Source organism: Rana temporaria, chromosome 4 (genome assembly GCF_905171775.1).
Source record: "Rana temporaria chromosome 4, aRanTem1.1, whole genome shotgun sequence".
In the NCBI taxonomy this organism is placed as follows: domain Eukaryota; kingdom Metazoa; phylum Chordata; class Amphibia; order Anura; family Ranidae; genus Rana; species Rana temporaria.
Genome location: NC_053492.1, coordinates 316,333,609 through 316,358,101, shown reverse-complemented (window position 1 = coordinate 316,358,101; position 24,493 = coordinate 316,333,609). Strand labels below are relative to the sequence as shown.

At 44.6% G+C, this 24,493-nt stretch overlaps 1 protein-coding gene across 1 annotated transcript in view; it reads left to right on the top strand.

Annotated features, from left to right (window-relative positions):
- C4H6orf118 (chromosome 4 C6orf118 homolog) overlaps positions 1-24,493 on the top strand; it is a 219,362-nt gene that overhangs the window by 113,346 nt on the left and 81,523 nt on the right. The window contains exons 6-7 of the mRNA XM_040350632.1: positions 1,308-1,366; positions 13,884-14,080. Coding sequence (XP_040206566.1) covers positions 1,308-1,366; positions 13,884-14,080 — 256 coding nt within the window. The remainder of the gene's footprint in view (positions 1-1,307; positions 1,367-13,883; positions 14,081-24,493) is intronic.

Genomic DNA, 24,493 nt, shown 5'->3' with positions numbered 1-24,493 from the left:
TCCCTCTACGCTGATGACATGCTCATATATCTGGCTGAGGCGGAGGGATCGTTGAACACTGCTCTGAACATAATTGTAGAATTTGGACATTTCTCGGGATTCAGGGTAAATTGGAATAAAGCTATTGTATTTCCCTTTAATCCCGATAATCCCCCGCGGTTGCCCCCGGAGATCCCACTGAAGGTAGTATCTAAATTTCGTTATCTGGGGAGTCGATATCCAGCTGCCAATTAATGCTTATGTGGGTAATAACCTAACCCTTATGAAGCTACGTTTGAGGGAAAGTTTGCAAACCTGTGCTAAATTACCCTTGGGCCTCCTTTGGCGAATTAACATATTTAAAATGATTTACTTGCCCAGGTTTCTTTACTTATTTTGCAATGCTACTACCTGGTGGCCCAATTGACACATGTGCACTGGTGGGGGTTCCCGAATTTGAACATTGCAGCTGTGGCTACTCAGGCTGCCCAGGTCCATTCTTTTGAGGGGCTAATTAATGTCCTATATAGGAATGGCCCATACCCAGAAAGGGGGGCGGGCATATTTAAGCTGTCATACAAAATATTTAATATCTGTAATGCCAAGGTGGGGGGGAACTAACCTTGCGGCCTCCCACAACGCCCCTCTGTGGCACAATTCCCAACTTAGGGAGATAGTTAAAGTACCGGAAGGGGTGGTGCTGGGCAGCATATGGGGTTAAATACGCCCATCAGCTGTTCAGGGATGGGGTATTTAGAACCTTCATAGATCTGAGGACGGAGTATGGGATTCCTAATACGTTATTTTTCAGATACCTTCAGCTGTGCCATGCAGCAACAGCTCAATACGGTGGGGAGGTGGTGGCGCTCTCTCTCTCCCAGGAAGAGAATCCCCTCTGTTCATAGAGACCCTGTCATGGGTGAAGGCTAGGGTTGCTAACTCATCCTTTTAAAATCAAATACATATTAATTACACAGGTTCTGTGGCTGATTAAGGTGATAATTAAACTCACTTAAGGTCTTATCTGCATTAGATTCACATCAGAACCTGTGTAATGTTATGTGTTTGGTTTTGAAGGGATGAGGTGGCAACCCTACTGGAGGCACTGCCAACATTATTATAAACCCTACTCTTCCACATAGCGAAGGTTCTGGTTCATTTATTTACCTACAGGTTTAGCCCAATATCCTGTTTGAGGAAGGCCATTTCTCACAAACTTGAAATTTTTATGTGGGGATGATGAAGTACAGTAGTTATTGTTTATTCTTATATACAAGGCAAAACAAGCATAATATAAATGTAAATACATTTTTATCTGATTTATTTAGACTAAGAAATAACTTTAAGAAGATGAACCTTACCATCTCTGATACAGATGTAGCTGAAGGTAAATGTTTTTTAGATGACCAATTTAATTCATTTCAGCAGAGCCGATGTACTTGAGCCGTGTGTGAGTTTGTTGAATATTATATATTTGTTAATTGCCAGCTACAGAAAAAAAAATATATATATATATATATATATATATATATATATATATATATATATATATATATATATATATATATTTTTTTTTTATATATATAATATAAAAGGAGCTTGTGCAGCTACTGTATGCAGTGATCAGGTTAGTTATTCTCCCGTGCCCATGTTGGGCTTTCAGATCACCTGTTACAAAAATGTAAGAGCTCTTTTTGTTGTCTCCAAGCATTATAAATAATAACTTTCAACATGCAACATGGAAAGGCCTGAACATTAAAATGTTTTATCATAATTTTTTTTTTTTTTTAATATTCATTTTAAAATAAAGGCTCCACCCCAAAAAATCTAAATTATATTTTAAGCTGGATGGATACATGGATTGAATATTGCCTGGTTCAGCAGGGACCAGGTGATTTAGATCCATGTATGGGCACTGTGGTTGGACAGAAGTCGATCTACCAGTCGACTTCTGGGCACTATGGTTGGACAGAAGTTGATCTAACAGTCCACTTGGATTTTCCCTGCTCTATCAGTGCTGCAGACTATAGCATCCAGCGTTGATAATTGTTTTCTGATGGTGGGGGAGTCTTCCCAGCATCAGAATGCAATAGCTTAGTGGGAGGATTCCCCATCAGTTTTTTTTGTTTTCAACCCGCTAGTTGAACGAAAAACCTGACCCATCTATAGGCTGCCTTATGCCGCATACACACGATCGGAATTTCCGACAACAAATGTTCGATGTGAGCTTTTGGTCGCATATTCCGACCATCTGTATGCACCATCGGACATTTGCTGGTCCTCATTTTATCGGACAACAAAAGTTCTTGTTGGAAATTCCGATTGTCTGTATGCAATTCCGACGCACAAAAAACCTACGCATGCTCAGAATCATTGAACTTTTCTCGGCTCGTCGTACTGTTGTATGTGACCGCATTCTTGTGTGACCGTGTGTATGCAACACAAGTTTGAGCCAACATTCCGCCAGAAAAAAAATACACAGTTTTGTTGTCGGAATGTCCGATCTTGTGTATGCAGCATTAGACTAGGTTCACACTAGAGCAGCTGCAACATGATCTGATTTCTGGTGTGATTTTGTAGTGTGGCATTGCATGTTTGGGAAGCATTTTTCATGCTACATGTTTTTTGGAAGGGGAAGGAGAATAGAAGGTTTTTTAGCTCAGAGATGCTGGTTGTTAAGGGCCAACACTCACTGGCATCCAAACATGCAGTGACTCATCCCTGCTGTAACCCGGGAATTCCCATGACAAACCCCCCCCCCCCCCCCAAAAAAAATGATGTGAGGTCCTTTATCCGAGCAAGCCAAGAAAAGCAGAGGATGAGCATTTAATTCCCCCTGAACCATACTAGACCACATCCCCACAAAATGCCTGGCAAAGCGCCTTGTTCCCATGTTGATTAAGACAGGGGCCCCTTCCCCAAAACCCTGGCCTGGTGATTGTGGGGTCTACGGATGGAGAACTTCTCTGACTCTGGAGGCCCCCTTTAGCAGTAATCCCACCCCCATGTGACAAAGTAAGGGGTGAATGAGTACATAGTGAATGTGAATGAATACATAGTGACCATACTCATTCACAAAAAAAAGTCAGTGGTATATAAAAATACAATTTAAAAAAAAATGTACATGCTTCGTCAATTACATAGTCCAGCGATGCAGATCCATGTCAGTCATAATGAACCATGATTGCCCACTCACACAAAAAATCGCCACCTGCCAACACATGACTGATCATGCCTCCTGGCTTATGCTGAATGACATCTATGGTTCTCCCCGCCGCTTAAAGTGGATGTAAACCCTCCATACACCCAGTGAACGATCAGCCAGGTATTTCAGGTAATACAGGGGGCCAAAATACACAGCACAGGCACTGTGCTGTGTAACATGCTTTAGAGGAACAGGATCTTTATTTTTTATTTTTTTATAGCTCTGACTCTGATTTGGGCCCGGTTGTGGCCCAGGGCCCTGTTTCTGAGATATCAGAGGATGTGGACCAGGACCTTTCAGACAGTGAGGAGGACTCCAGGTCTGGGTCAGCGCAAGACAAGGCACTAGTTGGAGCCCTTATAAACGCAGTGCGGGACACTCTTAAGCTAGAGGATACTGCCGGGACATCTGCTGAGGGGTCGGTCCCTTTTGGGTCCCACAAGCAGGCCCACACTGCTAAAGTGTTTCCTTATGTGACCTTTATTGATAAGTTCATAGACAAGGAATGGGAATGACCACAGAGGACCTTTGTGGTCCCTAAGCATATTGCAGTCAGTTACCCCTTTGAGGAGAGCCTTTTAAAAAAGTGGGCATCTCCCCAGGTTGTGGACCCCCCAGTATCCAGGTTGAACAAGGCAACCATGATTCCGGATGAGGTAACCCCTGCATTTAAGGACCCTGCTGACAGGAGGTCCGAAGCGGTAGGTCGGTCCATTTTCTCTATGCTGGGTTCAGCTTTGCGGCCTATCTTGGCTATGGCACTGGTGTCAGACACTTACTGAATGGGCAAGACTATTGCACCAGGAGTTGGAAGAGCATCATGCTCCTCCAGACTGCGTGGAACTGGCTGACCAGTTAGTGCATGGCCTCAAGTATGTCTGTGATGCAGGCCTTGATGTAGCTCCCTTGATCTTTAGAGCCTCAGTATCTGTTGTGGTTCTGCAACGCCTGATTTGGCTTAAGGTCTGGTCTGCAGACCAGACTTCCAAGAAGGCTCTGGCAGATTTTCCTTTCCGGGGCGGGAGGCTATTTGGTGCCTCCCTGGACGACATCATAAAGGATGCCACGAGGGTTAAGAGCACGCTCCTCCCCCAGTCCAGGAACGGAAAAGAGCCACGCCGCATGCTGGGACCCTCTTTTTCATCGGGATGCCCTGTTTGTGGCAGTTTAGGACTTGTTGAGCTGCGGGGTAATCATACCTGTGCCACTGCAGGAAATGTTTCAGGGTTTCTACTCAAATCTGTTTGTGGTCCCGAAGAAGGACGGAGTCCGCCCAATCCTGGACCTCAAGGCTCTCAATGCCTTTGTAAAGGTTTGAAAGTTCAGGATGGAATCAGTTCGCTCTGTGCCCGCTGCACTCCATCCGGGGGATTTTCTGGTGTCCTTGGACATGAAGGACACATACTTGCATGTCCCCATATATTTTGGGCATCAGAGGTTCCTGCGCTTTGCGGTCAGGGAAGACCACTATCAATTCGTGGCTCTTCCTTTTGGCCTGGCATCAGCTCCAAGGGTTTTTACCAAGGTGCTTGCCCCGATTTTGGCCTTGCTGAGACAGTGAGGAATCGCTATTGTGGGTTACTTGGACGATCTGCTTCTGAGAACTGCTTCAAGCTCAGAATTAGAGGTCCCTCCAAGAGTTTGGTTGGGTGCTGAAATTCCAGAAGTCGGTGTTGGTACCGACTCAGCGCTTGGAGTATCTGGGTCTGATTCTAGACTCTAGATTTTAGACTCCTCAGAGGCAAGAGTTTTTCTCCCTTTGGAAAAATTGCGGACTCTTCAGACGGAGGTGAAGCTGTTGGCGTCCCACATGTGGTCATCACTGCGCTTTTGCATGCGAGTCCTGGGTCTCATGGTAGCCTCCTTCGAGGCAGTACCGTTTGCTCAATTCCACACTCGAGCCTTGCAGAAGGAGATTCTGTCCAAATGAGACAAGTCTAGTGAGCCCACTAGTCAGGACTTCCCTGGTGGTCTGGTGGCTGAGATCTCCGACTCTTCATGTTGGGAGGTCGTTCCTTCCCTTTCATTGGACGGTGATCACGACGGACACCAGCCTGACCGGTTGGGGGGAGTCTGGGGTGTTCAGTCGACACAGGGTTGCTGGACACAGGAAGAATCTCGCCTGCCGATCAATATTCTGGAACTCCGGGCGATCAGGTTGTGCCTCTCCACATGGTTGCGGAGCCTACAGGGGCGTCCAGTCAGAATCCAGTCGTACAACGCCACAGCGGTGGTGTATGTCAACCATCAGGGAGGATCAAGAAGCTCGGCTGCAGCTTCGGAGGTCGCTCACATCCTGAGGTGGGCGGATCGGAGAGTGCCGACTCTATCGGCCGTGTACATTCCGGGTGAAGAAAACTGGCAAGCGGACTACCTAAGTTGCCAGACACTGGACCAAGAAGAATGGTCACTACACCCAGATGTGTTCTGCCTCCTTTGCCTAAAATGGGGCGAGCCAGACCTGGATCTCCTGCCTTTTCAACTCAATCAAAAGCTGTTGAGGTTCGTGGCCAGGTCAAAAGATCCTTGGGTGGACGCGACAGACGTGTTGGTTGCCCCATGGGGACAGTATCGGCTGATATATGCATTTCCCCCACTGAAACTGCTTCCTCATGTGTTCCACAGAGCTGAATCCGAGGGGATCCCAATGATCCTAATTGCCCCAGATTGGCCTTGGCGTCCTTGGTACGCCCACCTAATACGCCTGGTGGCGGATGCTCCTTGGCGACTGCCAATGCGGGAGGACCTTCTCTCACAAGGTCCCATTCTTCATCCTGCTTTACATTCGCTGGCTTTAACGGCATGGCTGTTGAAAGCCAAGTGCTGAGAGAACGAGGCCTGTCGGATTTGGTTATTTCCACCATGCTGAGGGCACGGAAGTCATCTTCTCGGAAGATTTACCATCGCATGTGGAAGGCCTACATCTCTATGTGTGAAGAGATGGGGTGGCATTCACGCACATATTCTGTTTCTAGGATCCTGCTGTTTTTATAGCAGGGTGTAGATCAGAAGCTTGCCTTAGGCACCATTAAGGGGCAGATTTCAGCTTTGGCTGTTTTCTTTCAACGACCCTTGGCGTCCCAGTCATAGCTACATAGTTAGTCAGGTTGAAAAAAGACACAAGTCCATCCAGTTCAACCACAAAAAACAAAATAAAAAAACACAGTAAAATCCTATACACCCAACTCCATACCCACAGTTGATCCAGAGGAAGGCAAAAAACCCCAGCGGAGCATGATCCAATTTGCTACAGCAGGGGAAAAAATTCCTTCCTGATCCCCCGAGAGGCAATCGGATTTACCCTGGATCAACTATACCTACAAATCTTAGTACTCAGTTATATTCTGTACATTTAGGAAAGAATCCAGACCTTTCTTAAAGCAATCTACTGAGCTGGCCAGAACCACCTCTGGAGGGAGTCTGTTCCACATTTTCACAGCTCTTACTGTGAAAAAACCTTTCCGTATTTGGAGGTGAAATCTCTTTTCCTCTAGACGTAAAGAGTGCCCCCTTGTCCTCAGTGATGACCGTAAAGTGAATAACTCAACACCAAGTTCACTGTATGGACCTCTTATATATTTGTACATGTTGATCATATCCCCCCTTATTCTCCTCTTCTCAAGAGTGAATAAATTTAGTTCCTCTAATCTTTCCTCATAGCTGAGCTCCTCCATGCCTCTTATCAGTTTGGTTGCTCTTCTCTGCACTTTCTCCAGTTCTCCTATATCCTTTTTGAGAACTGGTGCCCAAAACTGAACTGCATATTCCAGATGAGGTCTTACTAATGATTTGTACAGGGGCAAAATTATATCTCTGTCTCTGGAGTCCATACCTCTCTTAATACAAGAAAGGACTTTGCTCGCTTTGGAAACCGCAGCTTGGCATTGCATGCCATTATTGAGCTTATGATCAACTAAAACCCCCAGATCCTTCTCCACTACAGACCCCCCCAGTTGTACCCCCCCTAGTATGTATGATGCATGCATATTCTTAGCCCCCAAGTGCATAACTTTACATTTATCTACATTAAACCTCATCTGCCACTTAGTCGCCCAATCAGACAGAGCATTGAGGTCGGCTTGTAAATTGGAGACATCCTGTAAGGACGTTATTCCACTGCATAGCTTGGTGTCATCTGCAAAGACAGAAATGTTACTTTTGATCTCAGACCCAATATCATTTATAAATATATTGAAAAGTAAGGGTCCCAGCACTGAACCTTGGGGTACACCACTCATAACATTGGACCATTCAGAGTAAGAATCATTAACCACGACTCTCTGAATTCTGTCTTTCAGCCAGTTTTCTATCCATTTACAAACTGATATATCCAATCCTGTAGACCTTACCTTACACATGAGCCGTGTGTGCGGAACTGTATCGAACGCTTTTGCAAAATCCAAATATATCACGTCCACAGCCACGCCTCTGTCCAGGGTTTTACTTACCTCTTCATAAAAGGAAATCAGGTTTGTCTGACAACTTCTGTCTTTCATGAATCCATGTTGTCTGCTGCTTAAATAGTTTTTTTCCAGCAAGAACTCATCCATGTGGTCTTTTATTAAACGTTCCAGTATCTTCCCAACTATAGAAGTTAAACTAACAGGTCTATAGTTACTTGGTAAAGACTTTGTTCCCTTTTTAAATATGGGCACCACATTGGCCCTGCGCCAATCCAGTGGTACTATTCCTGTCTTTAATGAGTCCCTAAATATTAGATACAGTGGCTTTGAAATGACAGTCACTGTTGAGTACGTTTGTTCAAGGGGTTCAGCACGTCGCTCCTCCGGTTCGACCACCACTACCTCCGTGGGATTTGAACCTGGTGCTCTCGGTGCTTCAGAAACCTCCTTTAGAGAACATCAGAGAAATTCCTCTCTTTACGCTCTCTCAAAAATTTGCCTTTCTAGTGGCCATTACATCTGTCAGACGGGTTTTTGTCTTGTACGGCATCGCAGTGCATTGCTGGCTGATGATTGGCCAAGCATGCACTATGACCGGCATGCTTGGCCAATCACAGCTTGCAAAAAACGGAGAGCCATAATTGACCAAAGCCAGGGTGGCTTTGGCCAATCATGGCTCAGGGGGTTTAGTACACGCCCTACACTATTTAAGGCCGCCTCCATGGCAGCCTTGTGTAGTGTGTTGCGGTGGTTTACAGAGACGAGAGAGACAGAGAGAGAGAGCGTGTAATTTTTTGCAGTTAGATAGAGCAGGCAGGCAGGCTAGTCAGTTAAAGTTACAGTGTGTAGAGGATATATATGCATCCCAGGCGTTGTATATATATTTATACACTGTATTGAGTTTAGCTAGATCCGCTCTTCCTAATATACTGACAGGCAGGCAGGTGATTGTGCTAGCTGCAGTATTTTCAAGTAGTGTACTGTCTGTGTCCTCTCCACAGTGTGCACCTAAAGCTACGTAAAGCTGGTGTTTCTCATATTAGAGGCAGGGATCTGCTCATATTAATACCACAGGCAGGGGATCATTATGCAAGTACTTTCACGTGGTGTACTGTCTGTGTCCTCTGTACAGTGCGCACCTAAAGCTACGTAAAGCTGGTGTTTCTCATATTTATTCCTAGAGGCAGGGATCTGCTCATATTAATACCACAGGCAGGGGATCATTCTGCAAGTACTTTCACATGGTGTACTGTCTGTGTCCTCTGCACAGTGTGCACCTAAAGCTATGTAAAGCTGGTGTTTCTCATATTTATTCCTAGGAGGCAGGGATCTGCTTATATTAATACCACAGGCAGGGGATCATTCTGCAAGTACTTTCATGTGGTGTACTGTCTGTGTCCTCTGCACAGTGTGCACCTAAAGCTACGTAAAGCTGGTGTTTCTCATAATAGAGGCAGGGATCTGCTCATATTAATACCACAGGCAGGGGATCATGCTGCAAGTACTTTCATGTGGTGTACTGTCTGTGTCCTCTGCACAGTGTGCACCTATAGATACGTGGTGTGTGTACTGTCTGTGTCCTCTGCACAGTGTGCACCTAAAGCTACGTAAAGCTGGTGTTCTCATATTAATTCCTACAGGCAGAGCGGATCATGTCGTCCTCAGTGACCCAGAGGACTCTGCACTGAATGCCTCAGCAAACCTACGCTGTATGGCCTCCCTGATCCTGCAAAGCCTGCGGAAGGATCCTCGTATTCGTGCTATCAAGGAGAGGGATCATTACTGGCTGGCAACCCTCCTTGATCCATGTTACAAGGGTAAGGTTGCGGACCTTATCTTGTCGGCGCAGAGGGAGCAGAAGATGAAACATCTTCGGGAGGCCTTGCAGAAAGGTCTGTGCAACGTGTTCCCAGAGACTGGGAGGTTACAAAATCCTGGTCCTGGACAACGTGTTGCTGATGCTTCAGTCAGTCACAGAAGGAGCGGTGGAGAAGGTGGCTGTCTGACCGATGCGTTCAGACAATTTTTTAGTCCGCAGCCCCAAGGTATGACCTACTTGCAAACGGAAGGAGACAACAGGAAGTGAGAGGAAATCTACCCCTGGGAAGGGAAATTCTCTTCTTCTGTAAGAGGTGTCTCCTGTCCACTGATGCTTTATCACCAATCCTTGTTTCACTAAAAACACAAAATTTTCAAAAAATCAGTTGTCATTGGGACAGAAAGTGAGGTGCAATCTTCTGAACAGGTGCGCACCGACAGAAAAAAAAACCCTGTTACAGGGGTGATAACCCTTCTCTGTGTTTTCCAAAAAGCTTAAAAATAGATTTTTTGGCTGGAGCTACACTTTAAAAAAGTACCAGTTCAAAATTACAAACAGATTCTACTTAACAACAAACCTACAGTCCCGGTCTTGTTTGCACCACCTATATACTGCTGTTCAAAGTATATAGGGCCAAAGGGGCTCGTAATGACTTGGGGGGAGGGGGGGAAATCCATGCTATTTTTCTCAATGATTTTCATCCATATTGCAGGGACCAGACATTACATTAAAGCCGCAAGCAGTTTTAAATGACTTTTTTTATAGCAATGTCATTTTGTGCAGGGACAGTTCTAAACACGTGCCACTTCACAGGCATACTATAGACACCCAGCAGGTACGATATTTAAAGGAATTTTTCTAAAAAATTTTTTTCACTTTAAGCATCATTAAAATCACTGCTCCCGAAAAAACGTCCGTTTTTAAAACTTGTTCAATGTTTTGCATTGATACATGTTCCCTGGGGCAAGACCCGGGTACCCAAACCCGTTTTAGGACAATAACTGGCAAATTAACCTTTAACCAGTTCCCGACCCCCGCATGTACATATACGTCCACAATATGGCACGTACAGGCACATGGGCGTACACGTACGTCCTTGCCTATTAGCGGGTGGGGGGTCCGATCGGGACCCCCCCCGCTACATGCGGAGGTCGGGTCCGCTCGGGGAGCGATCCGGGACCACGGCGCGGCTATTTGTTTATAGCCGCTCCGTCGCGATCGCTCCCCGGAGCTGAAGAACGGGGAGAGCCGTATGTAAACACGGCTTCCCCGTGCTTCACTATGGCGGCGCATCGATCGTGTCATCCCCTTTATAGGGAGACACAATCGATGACGTCATTCCTACAGCCACACCCCCCTACAGTTGTAAACACACACTAGGTGCACCCTAACTCCTACAGCGCCACCTGTGGTTAACTCCCAAACTGCAACTGTCATTTTCACAATAAAGAATGCAATTTAAATGCATTTTTTGCTGTGAAAATGACAATGGTCCCAAAAATGTGTCAAAATTGTCCGAAGTGTCCGCCATAATGTCGCAGTCACGAAAAAAATTGCTGATCGCCGCCATTAGTAGTAAAAAATTTTTTTTTTATAAAAATGCAATAAAACTATCCCCTATTTTGTAAACGCTATAAATTTTGCGCAAACCAATCGATAAACGCTTATTGCGATTTTTTTTACTAAAAATAGGTAGAAGAATACGTATCGGCCTAAACTGAGGAAAAAAAATGTTTTTATATATGTTTTTGGGGGATATTTATTACAGCAAAAAGTAAAAAATATTGCATTTTTTTCAAAATTGTCGCTCTATTTTTGTTTATAGCGCAAAAACTAAAAACCGCAGATGTGTTCAAATACCACAAGCTCTATTTGTGGGGAAAAAAGGACGCCAATTTTGTTTGGGAGCCACGTCGCACGACCGCGCAATTGTCTGTTAAAGCGACGCAGTCCCCGAACTGTAAAAACACCTTGGGTCTTTAGGCTGCATATTGGTCCAGGGCTTAACTGGTTAAAATTAGCACTTTTGAATTCGAACGTTCGAGTCCCATAGACTTCAATGGGGTTCTAAAGTTTGGTCAAAAGTTCGGTCCGTTCGAAGGTTTTGGTTTTGTAACTGTACTGTCTTCCTTTAACCACTTCCCGACCGCGCTATAGCCAAATCACGGCTACAGCTTGGTGGCGTTCTGGGAGGGCGTCCTATGAAGTCCTCCCATGATTGTGCCTGCCGCATGCTCTGTGATCGCTGTGATATAGCTCTGTGATTGCTGTGACACAGCTGATCATAGATCAGGGTAAAGGGCCAATCCCACACGATCAGCTGTGTCTAATCACAGCTGTTCACAATGTAAACACAAGCTGTTATCAGCATTCCTCATGCTGTCAGTGTGATCAGAGGAGCGATGGTAACTGGCTTGTGTGAAAGGGACATAGTTACATAGTAGGTGAGGTTGAAAAAATACACAAGTCCAACCATTGTGTGTGATTATATGTCAGTATTGCATTGTATATCCCTGTATGTTGCGGTCATTCAGGTGCTTATTAAATAGTTTTTTGAAACTATCGATGCTCCCCGCTGAGACCACCGCCTGTGGAAGGGAATTACACATCCTTGCCACTCTTACAGTAAAGAACCCTCTACGAAGTTTATGGTTAAACCTCTTTTCTTCTAATTTTAATGAGTGTCCGCAAAAAAAGTTTTATCCCTATTGTGGGGTCACCAATATGGTATTTATAAATTGAAAGCGTCTCTTCTCCAGAGAGAATAAGTTCAGTGCTCGCAACCTTTCCTCATAACTAATATCCTCCAGACCCTTTATTAGCTTTGTTGCCCTTCTTTGTACTCGCTCCATTTCCAGTTCATCCTTCCTGAGGACTGGTGCCCAGAACTGGACAGCACACTCTAGGTGTGGCTGGACCAGAATCTTGTAGAGCTGGAGAATTATCGTTTTCTCTCTGGAGTTGATCCCCTTTTTAATGCATGCCAATATTCTGTTTGCTTTGTTAGCAGCAGCTTGGCATTGCATGCCATTGCTGAGCCTATCATCTACTAGGACCCCCAGGTCCTTTTCCATCCTAGATTCCCCCAGAGGTTCTCCCCCCAGTGTATAGATTGCATTCATATTTTTTCCACCCAAATGCATTATTTTACATTTTTCTACATTAAACCTTTTGCCATGTAATTGCCCACCCCATTATTTGTTCAGATCTTCTTGCAAGGTTTCCACATCCTGCGGTGAAGTTATTGCCCTGCTTAGCATCATCCGCAAATACATGGATTGAACTGTTTACCCCATCCTTCAGGTCATTTATGAACAAAATAAATAGGATTGGTCCCAGCACAGAACCCTGGGGGACCCCAGTACCCACCCCTGACCATTCCGAGTATTCCCCATTCATCACCACCCTCTGAACTCGCCCTTGTAGCCAGTTTTCAATCCATGTACTCACCCTATGGTCCATGCCAACGGACCTTATTTTGTACAGTAAACGTTCATGAATAACTGTGTCAAATGCTTTTGCAAAATCGAGATACACCACTTCTACGGGCCTTCCTTTATCTAGATGGCAACTCACCCCTTTATAGAAGGTCAATAGATTGGTTTGGCAAGAACGATTCTTCATGAATCCATGCTGATTGCTGCTAATGATACCGTTCTCATTGCTAAAATCTTGTATTTGGTCCTTTATTATACCCTTCAAGAGCTTGCATACTATTGATGTTAGGCTAACTGGTCTGTAATTCCCAGGGATATATTTTGGGCCCTTTTTAAATATTGGTGCTACATTGGCTTTTCTCCAATCAGCTGGTACCATTCCAGTCAGTATCATCTACACTGAAAATCAGGGCACAGTGTCCTGATTATCAGTGCAACCCCAACAGTGGCCATTAGTGCTGCCAATCAGTGCTGCCAATCAGTGCCTCCTCATCAGTGCCCACCAATGCAGCCTATCAATGCCCATCAGTGCAGCCTCATTAGTGCACATCAGTGGAGCCTCATTAGTGCACATCAATGAAGGAGAAAAATGACCTGCTTGCAAAATTTTATAACAAACTATAAAATCTTTTTTTGTCTTTTTTCATTTATTTAGCAAAAAAATAAAAAACTTGGTGGTGATTAAATACCACCAAAAGAAGGCTCTATGTGTGGAACAAATTATAAGAATGTCATATGGTACGGTATAGCATGAGCGTGCAATTGTCATTTAAAGTGTGACAGCACAGAAAGCTGAAAATTGGCCTGGGCAGAAAGGGGTTAAAAGTGTCCTGCAGGCAAGTGGTTAAATTGTAAAGCGCTGTTCAAACCGCTGGTGCTATATAAATCCTGTATTATAATAATAATAATTATAGAAATGAATGCTCTTTTGCATTCAGTTACATTAGTTGCTGTTAATGCATTGCTTTTACACTGTCGGTTTGAATGCAGCTTTTATTTATGCATTTACCTTTTAATTAGTTTTGTTATATTGTAAGCAGATTCTCCATTGGATTCACAAGAAGAAAAATCAGATAAACAGTTTTGTCTTCCAAATGAAGAAGCAACATTTGTTTCAAAAAGAAGCAAGATCTTGAAAACATGCCATGAAGTGAAGACTCTAGAGGATGAAATCGGAAAGAATATGACTCATATGGTGAATTCTGAGGCTTTAGAGCAATATATAAAAGAAGTTCAGGTAATTTAAGTTCAAATATAGATAATTTATACAATATCCTTTTTCAACCTGATTATACCAGAGATTGCTAAAGCAGTTGTATAGCTATAAATTTTGCAACCCACACAGCTGCTACTGGGTTTTGGGGTAGGAGGCTGTTGGGCCAAATTAAACATTGACAGTTTGCATGTAATGTTAACACAAACCCAGTGCAGCTTTATGAAGGGTTGAAGAGGATGCTGTTGACAATGACCCCTTAAATTCTTTAGTCTAGAAGAGCTGACATCAATTGGAGTTATCTGGATCCCTACTAATCACAGGTATCTCTTTTTAATCTAGACAATAAGAAGCATTTAAAAAGACAGGGCGGGGGCACTATGATCAATAAAACATACAAATAAACGTGTAAAGAAAAGATTCCCCCAACCTATATTAGATCACAAGATATGTAAATGTGTGTACTGTGTAATTAAGTATTAACATATCACACCAACAAAATAAGATAAATATATAAACAAAATGACATTATGCTAAGAACAGTGCATCAATGCAAAATGGTTGATGTGGTGGATACCACTGAAAAATAAAAAATGAGGAGAGATAATTAACCATTGACCTTTAACCTAACTGGTCTGTCTTAGATGTATGAATAAAAATCCGAATTAAATTATCCTCAAAACAATATGATCCTTATGCAATCCAGACAGACCATTTTTATTGTAAGGGAGAAGTTCAGAGATCCTTAAGGCTCTAAAAAAGGAAAGCACAAAAGCAGACCTAAATAATAATGCTTTAAATGCCGAAAAACAAATGGAATTCGTAATTCCACTTAGTCTTTCCAGCATATCTAACAATATAGGGCTCCTATCATCCGGGACAGAATTTTTTCTTTCATATCCCTTTAATGCCTGTCAGACAGAAAAATAACTATTACAAGATGGCATATGTTGGCGATGACAAAAGAAAGATATACCAGCCAAAAGCTTAACTATGTGGCTTGGATAAAACCTCCCAAGCATTAAAGATTCTAGGAACAATAAAATCCGTTCTTCCACTGGAAACATGTAAAAAAAAACTTGTTGCAGGAGCAGAATTGGTCCCATTTTCTCCAAGCTCTGGAATATTCATTCCAAGTTTTAGGGGCTACTGAAGTTTTAATGGCTTGCGAAACAGAATTCAAATTAAATCCCAGAGATGTACGTGGCACGGATGGCCTTTCGAATCCACATTGGGAAGTAACTGCCGAAAAGGTGCATGTAACAGCTCTGGTGAACGGAGTGAACCACAACTGCGGTTAGCAAGGATTTCAATGCACTTCTCTATGTGAGAACTCAGTATTGGACCCCAGGCGTCATTCCACACAAACAGGAGTTTGGGGGTTCTCTACATCATCTCTCTCTCTCACATAAAGAAAGGCGTTGAGCTACTAAGGTTGGAAGCATTACAACATGCGACCAGAGCTTAGCGTTTAAAATCATAGCATACACTTAAAGATGCCAATGCACTTCTATATGCAAGTGATTATCAGTACGGGACCCCAGACGTCAGTCCACGCAAACAGGAGTTTGGGGATTCTCTACATCATATGACTTAAACATAAAGTAATGCATTAGGCCACTAAGGGAGTTGGTATGAAAATACCATCAACCCTTAGCATAGAAAAGTTAGAGCAAACATGTTTAGCAGCAAGTTAGGGCAAGGCCCATAAGCAAATAACACTTATGTCAAGCACGTAGTAAATAGGAGTTGTAAAGACAACTAATAGTTGCATATGAGAGGCAAATATAGCTCAGGTAATAATAGTTGCATATGAGAGGCAAATATAACTCAGGTAATTTGAGAGTAGATGTCCCTTTAAGATATTCCTTAGCAGACAGTCATAGGCACAACAGTCTATCCCAAGTAGTATGTTAATAGCCACAAGTCATAATAAATAACAGCAATTGTTTTAGGTGGAAAGTATGCAGCAGATCTTTCTATAGAACTACAAGTAACACAATTGCTACTTATCCGTTTGCAGGGCTTGAGTGTAGTGAGAAGGGATTCCGTAGTGTAGGGTGTCAGCAAGGAAGGTCTTGAAGGTTGTCCCCAGGAATGGCAATGTAAAGTAGTCAAGGTAACAGCAGAAATGCTGGAATTGCAGCTTGGTGAAGTTTTGCAGCATGGGGAGCGATGGCACCATTGATTGTAGCGTGGCTGAGCTACGGCTGACAATAATAGAACAAGGCCTGTATGGACTCTGAATACCTTTATAGTGAGCTAACAGGTGCAGTGCATAAGCACTGATACGAGGCAAGGCAGCGGTGATGTGCGGCGCACTTCCGCGCTCCAAGGCTGGAACGCACACGGCGTCGGGCGATGACGACATCGCGCGGGCGCTGTGCGTGTCCCAGCGTGGAACGCATCACGGCCCTGAAGGCGCCTGTTACAGTGCATCTGAAAGTGAGAAAGTGAATCTGCTAAAATATTATCCTTACCATGTGTAAACTGAGCTTTTATCCAAATATTCCACTTAAGGCATAAAAAGACCAGGTGACGCAACAACTTCATAACACCCCTGTTATCTGTTTTAACAAGGATGCGCTTGTTCACAAAAAACTGACCCCAAATCTCAACAGCTGCTACCACTGGAAATAGTTCAAGAAGAACAATCTTTTTATTTAATTCCCTAGCTATCCAAACTTTCGGCCATGCCCCGCAACACCAGTGCTCTTTCCAAATGGCTGCAAAGCCCTTGGAACCAGCAGCATCTGTAAAAAGACAAAAATCTTCAGCAAAAATGAATTCATCCTGTAAAAACGAACGGCCATTATAATCGTCTAAAAATTTTGCCCATACTATCAAACCCCCTTTTAGAGATTCAGTCAAACGAATGTGCGAAAAGGGTGATTTTAGACCTGCTGTAGAAAGATATAAGCGTTTGGATTCTTTTTGCCAACCGGCATAATCCTAGATGTGAATGCCAGTAAACCTAATAAAGACTGCATTTCTCTCAAAATAACTTTCTTCCTACGTAAGAAAACATGAATCAGGTTTTTTAATTTGACTATTTTTTGTACAGGCAATCTAAATTCTGATAACAACGTATCTATAAGAATCCCTAAAAATTCAATCGCAGTGCATGGAAGTACCGTTTTTTTCCTGAAGCCAAAGGGATTCCAAAATGATCAGTCAATTTAGAAAATATAGAAAGTAGGTTAAAACAAAAGTCAGAATCCTTGGGTCCTATGAATAAAAAATCTACAAGGTAATGTACTATACCATTCCAATTGGCCTGTACTGACAAAACCCAATGAATAAAAGAAGAAAATTCTTCAAAATAAGCGCACGAAAGTGCACACCCCATCGGGAGGCACTTATCGAAAAAATAAAAACTTATCGAAGAAAAAACCTAGAGAGTTAAAGGCCTCTGGAGCAATGGGCAAAAGCCAAAAAAGTCGATTTAATATCGGCCTTAGACAACAATGCCCCAGGACCTACCGACCTAATCTTTTTAACCGCCTCATCAAAAGAAGAATAAGACACTGAACATGCAGAATCATCTATCTCATCATTTAAAGAATCTCCAAATGGAAAAGATAGATGATGGATCAGTCTGAATGTATTTGGTTCCTTCTTAGGGACTAAACGTAATGGTGATATCCTGAAATTCAAAAAAGGAGGGGATAAAAAAGGGCCTGCAATCCTACCTTCCGATAATTCACCTTGCATTTTTTTCCAGACTACAACACAACCTTCCCCTTCAAAAGAAGGCAAAGGAAATCCGTAATAAACACCTTGCATTAAAAATTTAGCTTTCTCCTTGTTTGGGTATTTGCCCAACCACTGGAGCATATTTGCCAGCTTCACTGGCGTTTGAGCTCTTGCTAGCATGTTCTCTGTGGGCTTGTAAGGACAAATTTATTTTATAAAATTTTACAACAGGATGTGACCCTGTGCAGAAGGAACACTTGTGCTTGTACCTGCACAAAGTGTTCCATCTACACTGAGATTCGTTAAAAGAAAAACAAATTCCTTTCTTACAGTATAAGCACTAGCTATATTGCTCACCGTATTCTGTCTAGCAGATGGAGGCTTCTGAGGTGTAATTAATTTGAACCATAAGCCTACGTCCTTCATCCCAAACTTAAGGGTAGGATGTACCGCCAACTTTTGACAAAAAGATTCATCATAATGGAACCAACCCATTCCACCAACATTTCTATAAGCCTCAAGAACATATTCTAAGTGCTGAAATAATCCACTACATAATTAATTCTTTCTCTCAGCCAGGACAATGGAAAAAATACAGTATCCTTGAAGCCAATTGAAAAATGATCTGGGTATGAATTTACTCTCACCCTGTTTTTCTTCAAATTTTTTATCATGGTAAATATTTAATTCTTTGGAAGTTGGGAGAAGCGGCATAACATCGATAAATTCTCCATTCCAAATTTTTTCTTTAAAGAACGATAAATGGAACCCTAACCGTGATACTTCACAAGGCATGACCTCTTTAAATAGCGCCTCAGGTGCTGCACTAGGTGCAACCACTTAATGTACATGCGACAGTTCAGAAGCAGGCACAATAGTGTTAGAACTGCTAGCAAGAGGTACAGAAGTATCCACAGTAACAACATTAATGGGAACATTAGGAACAGGTGGTAAAGAATTCCTAAATACAGTCTGTACTAATGTAGTCAAAGAACTAACTAATTCAGTTAAAACATTTCCATTAGCTGACTCATCTGTATTCACAGTGGAAAATTGACTGTCAGCCACCTGTGAAAACGTAGGACAAACTGTGCTGATTTGCAGAGTAGCTAAATGTTGTCTACTGCTGCCCCCCATGGCGGCAGCCGGACATAACACCTCAGAAGCCTCTACATCTGAGGCACTTCTTGGTTGCCTAGCAACTCCAACTTCAGCCGCCTGATGAACGGCCCGCCCAGCCGAAAGGCGCGGCCTGGAACCTCTGCTCCTGCTACTCACACTGTGCGGGGAGGAGCTCCTGCGCTTGGACACCATGCGCTGTCTCACCGACCTCGAAGCCGCGTCACGGCTGGTCTCTGGCCCCCCCTTCGGAATCGCGTCATGACTGTTCTTCCTCCCGGTCACAGAACTAACAGCTGGGCTCTTCCACTATTCCACTTGCCATGAATCTGTGGTTCCACTCCTCTCCGGCGGCCGACTTCTTGTTCTTCTGGGTCGAGTAGTGCCATCTACTGTGGCCGGATCCTAAGGCGAATCCCCTGGTAAGTTTTCCGGCCGCTCCGCTGCTTCATCCGCTGTGCGACCGCCATCTTCTCCCTCCGCCAGGGCCAGGCATCTACGTAGCCAGTCATCCCCTCTGCTACTCTCCGCTCTTTCCAGGATCTGCCTCAGGAGGGTCTTCATGGTCAAGCCTAAAAGGTAAAATGTAATAGCTCTTTTACCACAGGCTTGACCAACTGTGAGAGGAATTCCACAGATGACCCCTTTATATAGGGGTACCGATACCTTCTAGAAGCTTCCACGGCTTCTAATTGGTTAATTAACCCTCCATCTCCAATCCTTAAAGAGACAGTAACCAAAAAAACACACAATCAATTACCTCAAATACTGTCAAATTTTGAGCGAAAAATGGGGGTGGGGCTGCAGCAAGCCCATGAAGGCGGGCCCAAATGCTTGATCTCTCCTTTTACATTCTCTCCTTTATGCAGTTTTACAGCTCTATCGACATAGGCGGTTGTCTGATCACTAGCTCCCACATACACATGTGAATGGTATATAGCTGAGTATTTAGTAGGAACGATGGGCCTGATTCCCAAAAAAGCTGCCTAACTTAACTTTCAGCAGTTAAGTTACACTGACTTAAAATCTCTACCTAAGTGCCCGATCTTCAAAGCACTTACCTAGAAATTTCAGGCCGTGTAACTTAAGTGCCGCCGTCGCAAGGCGGTCCTCCTCTCCGGGGGGCGTTTAAAATTTAAATGAGGCGCGCTCCCGCGCCGGCCATACTGCGCATGCGTGTGACGTCATTTTCCCGACGTGCAGCGCGCGAACGTAATTAACGCCGGGCGGCTTTGAGAATTGTGACGGGACACTAAAGTTGCGACGGGTGAAAAAAAATATACGCGCCGGGAAAACAAATAATTATAAAAAAAAATTACAGCGTCGCTCAGCATGCATTCCTGAGAGGGAGAACTCCATGCCAATTTTCAAAGAAAAAACCGACATGGGTTCCCCCCCCCAGGAGCATACCAGGCCCTTAGGTCTGGTATGGGTTGTAAGGAGACCCCCCCTAAGCCGAAAAATCGACGTAGGGGGTCCCCCTACAATCCATACCAGACCCATATCCAAAGCACGCTACCCGGCCGGTCAGGAAGGGAGTGGGGACGAGCGAGCGCCCCCCCCCCTCCTGAGCCGTGCCAGGCCGCATGCCCTCAACATGGGGGGGTTGGGTGCTCTGGGGCAGGGGGGCGCACTCAGGGCCCCACCACCCCAGAGCACCCTGTCCCCATGTTGTTGAGGAGAGGACCTCTTCCCGACAACCCTTGCCGTTTAATAAGGGGGCCCCCAGATACCGGCCCCCCACCCTAAGTGAATGGATATGGGGTACATCGTACCCCTATCCATTCACCTGGAGGCAAAAAGTAAAAGTTAGTAAACACACAACACAAGGGTTTTTAAAATAATTTATTATTCTGCTCCGGAGGCCCCCCCTGTCTTCTTTATTAGCTCTATTACCAGGGGGGGCTTCTTCTTCCACTCTCCGGGGGTCTTCTTCCACTCTCCGGGGGTCTTCTTCCACTCTCCGGGGGGGGTTTCTTCTTCCGCTCTCCGGGGGGGGGCTTCTCCGCTCTCCGGGGGTCTTCATCTCTCTTCGCCGCTCTCCGCTGTTGACTCGGCGAACCCCGGTTCTTCTGCAGATGTCCGGTGCCTTCTTCTTCAGCGCTGGCTGCCTGCTATCTTTGTGTGTTAGCTCAATTAGTAACAGGCAGCCGGCGCGGTCTTCTGTGACGTCACCTTCTTCTCTTCTGTTCTTCTCCCCTCTTCCGATGTTGCCTCGTCGCCTCTTGTCACTGTAATGATGGAAGCGCGCCTTGCATCCCATTTATATAGGCATCACCGTCCCATCATGCTCCGGTAGGTACCCACGTGGTGGGTGCACGTGGGTAGGCACCCACCACGTGGGTACCTGCCGGAGCATGATGGGACGGTGATGCCTATATAAATGGGATGCAAGGCGCGCTTCCATCATTACAGTGACAAGAGGCGACGAGGCAACATCGGAAGAGGGGAGAAGAAAAACCTGACGTCACAGAAGACCGCGCCGGCTGCCTGTTAGAAATTGAGCTAACACACAAAGATAGCAGGCAGCCAGCGCTGAAGAAGAAGGCACCAGACAGCTGGAGAAGAACCGGGGTTCGCCGAGTCAACAGCGGAGAGCGGCGAAGAGAGAAGAAGACCCCCGGAGAGCGGAGAAGCCCCCCCCCCCGGAGAGCGGAAGAAGAAACCCCCCCCGGAGAGTGGAAGAAGACCCCCGGAGAGTGGAAGAAGACCCCCGGAGAGTGGAAGAAGAAGCCCCCCCTGGTAATAGAGCTAATAAAGAAGACAGGGGGGCATCCGGAGCAGAATAATAAATTATTTTAAAAACCCTTGTGTTGTGTGTTTACTAACTTTTACTTTTTGCCTCCAGGTGAATGGGTAGGGGTACGATGTACCCCATATCCATTCACTTAGGGTGGGGGGCCGGTATCTGGGGGCCCCCTTATTTGAGTGGACTCCCAGATTCCGATAAGCCCCCGCCCGCAGACCCCGACAACCAACGGCAAGGGTTGTCGGGAAGAGGTCCTGTCCTCATCAACATGGGGACAGGGTGCTCTGGGGTGGGGGGGCCCGCAGTGCGCCCCCCTGCCCCAGAGCACCCAACCCCCCCATGTTGAGGGCATGCGGCCTGGCACGGCTCAGGAGGGGGGGGTGCTCGCTCGTCCCCACTCCCTTCCTGACCGGCCGGGTAGCGTAGGGGGGGGGTCTCCTTACAACCCATACCAGACCTAAGGGCCTGGTATGCTCCTGGGGGGGAACCCATGCCGGTTTTGAATTTAAAAATTGCCGTGGAGTTCTCCCTCAGGAATGCATACCAAATGCCGTCGCTTGAATGGGCCTTTACAAGGTGTGACTAACTTTACACATTATAAAACCAACCCTAATTTTGCGCAAGCAAATTCGGAACTTACGCAGAAATCACAATGATGAAATGCTTTGAGAATCTGCTTAAGTCCTCATTTGCATACTCAAAGCTGCATTTCAATGAGAAATGCCCCCAGTGGCGGATGCGGTACTGCATCCTAAGATCTGACCGTGTAAGTGTCTTACACATGTCAGATTTTCTGCCTAACTTTGGAAAAAGCCTTTTGAGAATCGTTTCCAAAGTTAGGCACAGACTGAACAGCAGTTAAGTCTGCGTATCTCTTTTGGGAATCAGGCCCGAAATTCACTGATTGCTTAGAAAAAACGTGCAGCTGATAAGGGGTGGTAGTGCTGTGCTAGAGTTGGAGGACAGATGATGCAGGGTGTGTGCTAATGAGGTCAGCTGGTAAACTCATATCTGTGTCATGTCCTAAAGTCCATCCAGGAAGTAATGGAGACGTTTTTTCATAGAGCCAGCTGGACAATGTGGATAGCACAGTGTGAAGATAAATAAAAAAGATGTTTTATTTCTGCAAAAGAAGTGCTCTACTGGTATTTTGATACATAAGGAAGCTGGAATTTAGGAAAAATGTATCCTTTGAACTGCATAAGGGATTCTTTATGGATAGGGTGTTAAGAATGTGGAAGTCCCTTTCACAGTTAATGGTGTCAGTGAGGCCCCGTACACACGACAGAGGAACTCGACGTGCTTGGCACGTCGAGTTCCTCGTCTCGTTTTGGGATGAAGCCGCCGAGGAGCTCGGCGGGCCGCCTTCTCCTATAGAACAACGCGGCCAACGAGAAAATAGAGAACATGTTCTCTATTTTCTCGTCGAGCTCCTCGGCGGCTCCATCGAGCCAAAACTGTACAGACGACAGAGATTCTCGGCAGAATCCGGGTTTTGACCGAGTTTCTCGGCGAATTCTGCCGAGAATCTCTGTCGTGTGTACGAGGCCTGAGAGTTTAGATAAGTTCAGAAACTTTGAGGCTGGGTTCACACATATTAAAAAGAATGATTGCTGCGCTGCTAATATGGTAGACGTGTGTACATCATTACTGACATGATATAGTGAACAATAATACACATCACAAGAAAAGTGCTTATGTGCTAATAAATACAAAAGTGAAATAGTGCACAGAAAAATATAAAGTCCATATAGCTATGGTTTGCTAGATGTTGATTAAACGTGACAAATCTTCATATAAGCACCGAGTTGTGTTCAAAAGAAAATCCACACTTAGTGAAAAGCAGCTGATTGAAGCACCTCCACCTTAGGTAAAATTTCCTGCTTACCGAACACCAATTAATAAATCGCATGTAGTACTGATAGGTAACCTCCGTTCCCCAGCTAGGTTCTTCCACACCAGATGAAAACAATTGGTAGTCCTTAGCCAGAACGCACTCATGCGTTACACCCAGAGGTAAAAAACAAGAAGGGCAAACATAGAGTAGTACTGCTAACACAGCGATTTATTGAAAAAATAAAATTTATGCACTCACATATCCAAAATGGTAAGTTGGCGTGTGTTTAAAATGTAAAGCCGGCCGGCTTGTATAATCCGCTCGTTCCTTCCGGATAGTCGCGGGCAAACAATGATGACGTCAGCACGCCGTTCCTCCCTACGCCGTTTCGTCAGTAAAATGACATCTTCCAGGGGCACGAGCGGCGTGCTGACTCGCCACTATTTATGTGCATTCAATGTCAATCGGACCGCCCAGACTTGACTTCCGGGGATCGTGGACACAAATCCGCCATTTTTGATAAGGGATCCTATACCTAACAGTATATATCCCAACTACAATTGGGTGATGATGCTGGCAATAATTCCCAAAGTTGAATTAGATCAAACTATGTGGCAGCTAATCACTTATGGCTAAAATATACAAAGAAGTAAAATGTCTTACGGTCATTCACATTAATCAGATTAATCAGACATAAATTATGTGCCGCAGACATTTCAACATTAAAAAATACCTAAATTAAAGGCATAACTTAATATGAGGGCACATTCAACTTGAACTGGATACAGGTGCACGCACTTATTAAGGTGCAGATCCCATATCTATTGTTGGTTGACAGTGTGACATCATGAATATAAAATATAAAATCAAATCATGAATCGAATCATGACTATCTATATATAAAATAAAAGTCGAATCTAAGGAGGACCCATATTCATGAATCCACCTATGGTCCGATTATATACCCTTCAAAATTGTCCGATCATATATGGCAGGAAAACGATCGGAACTATGAAGGAAATTTTCCAAAATTTTA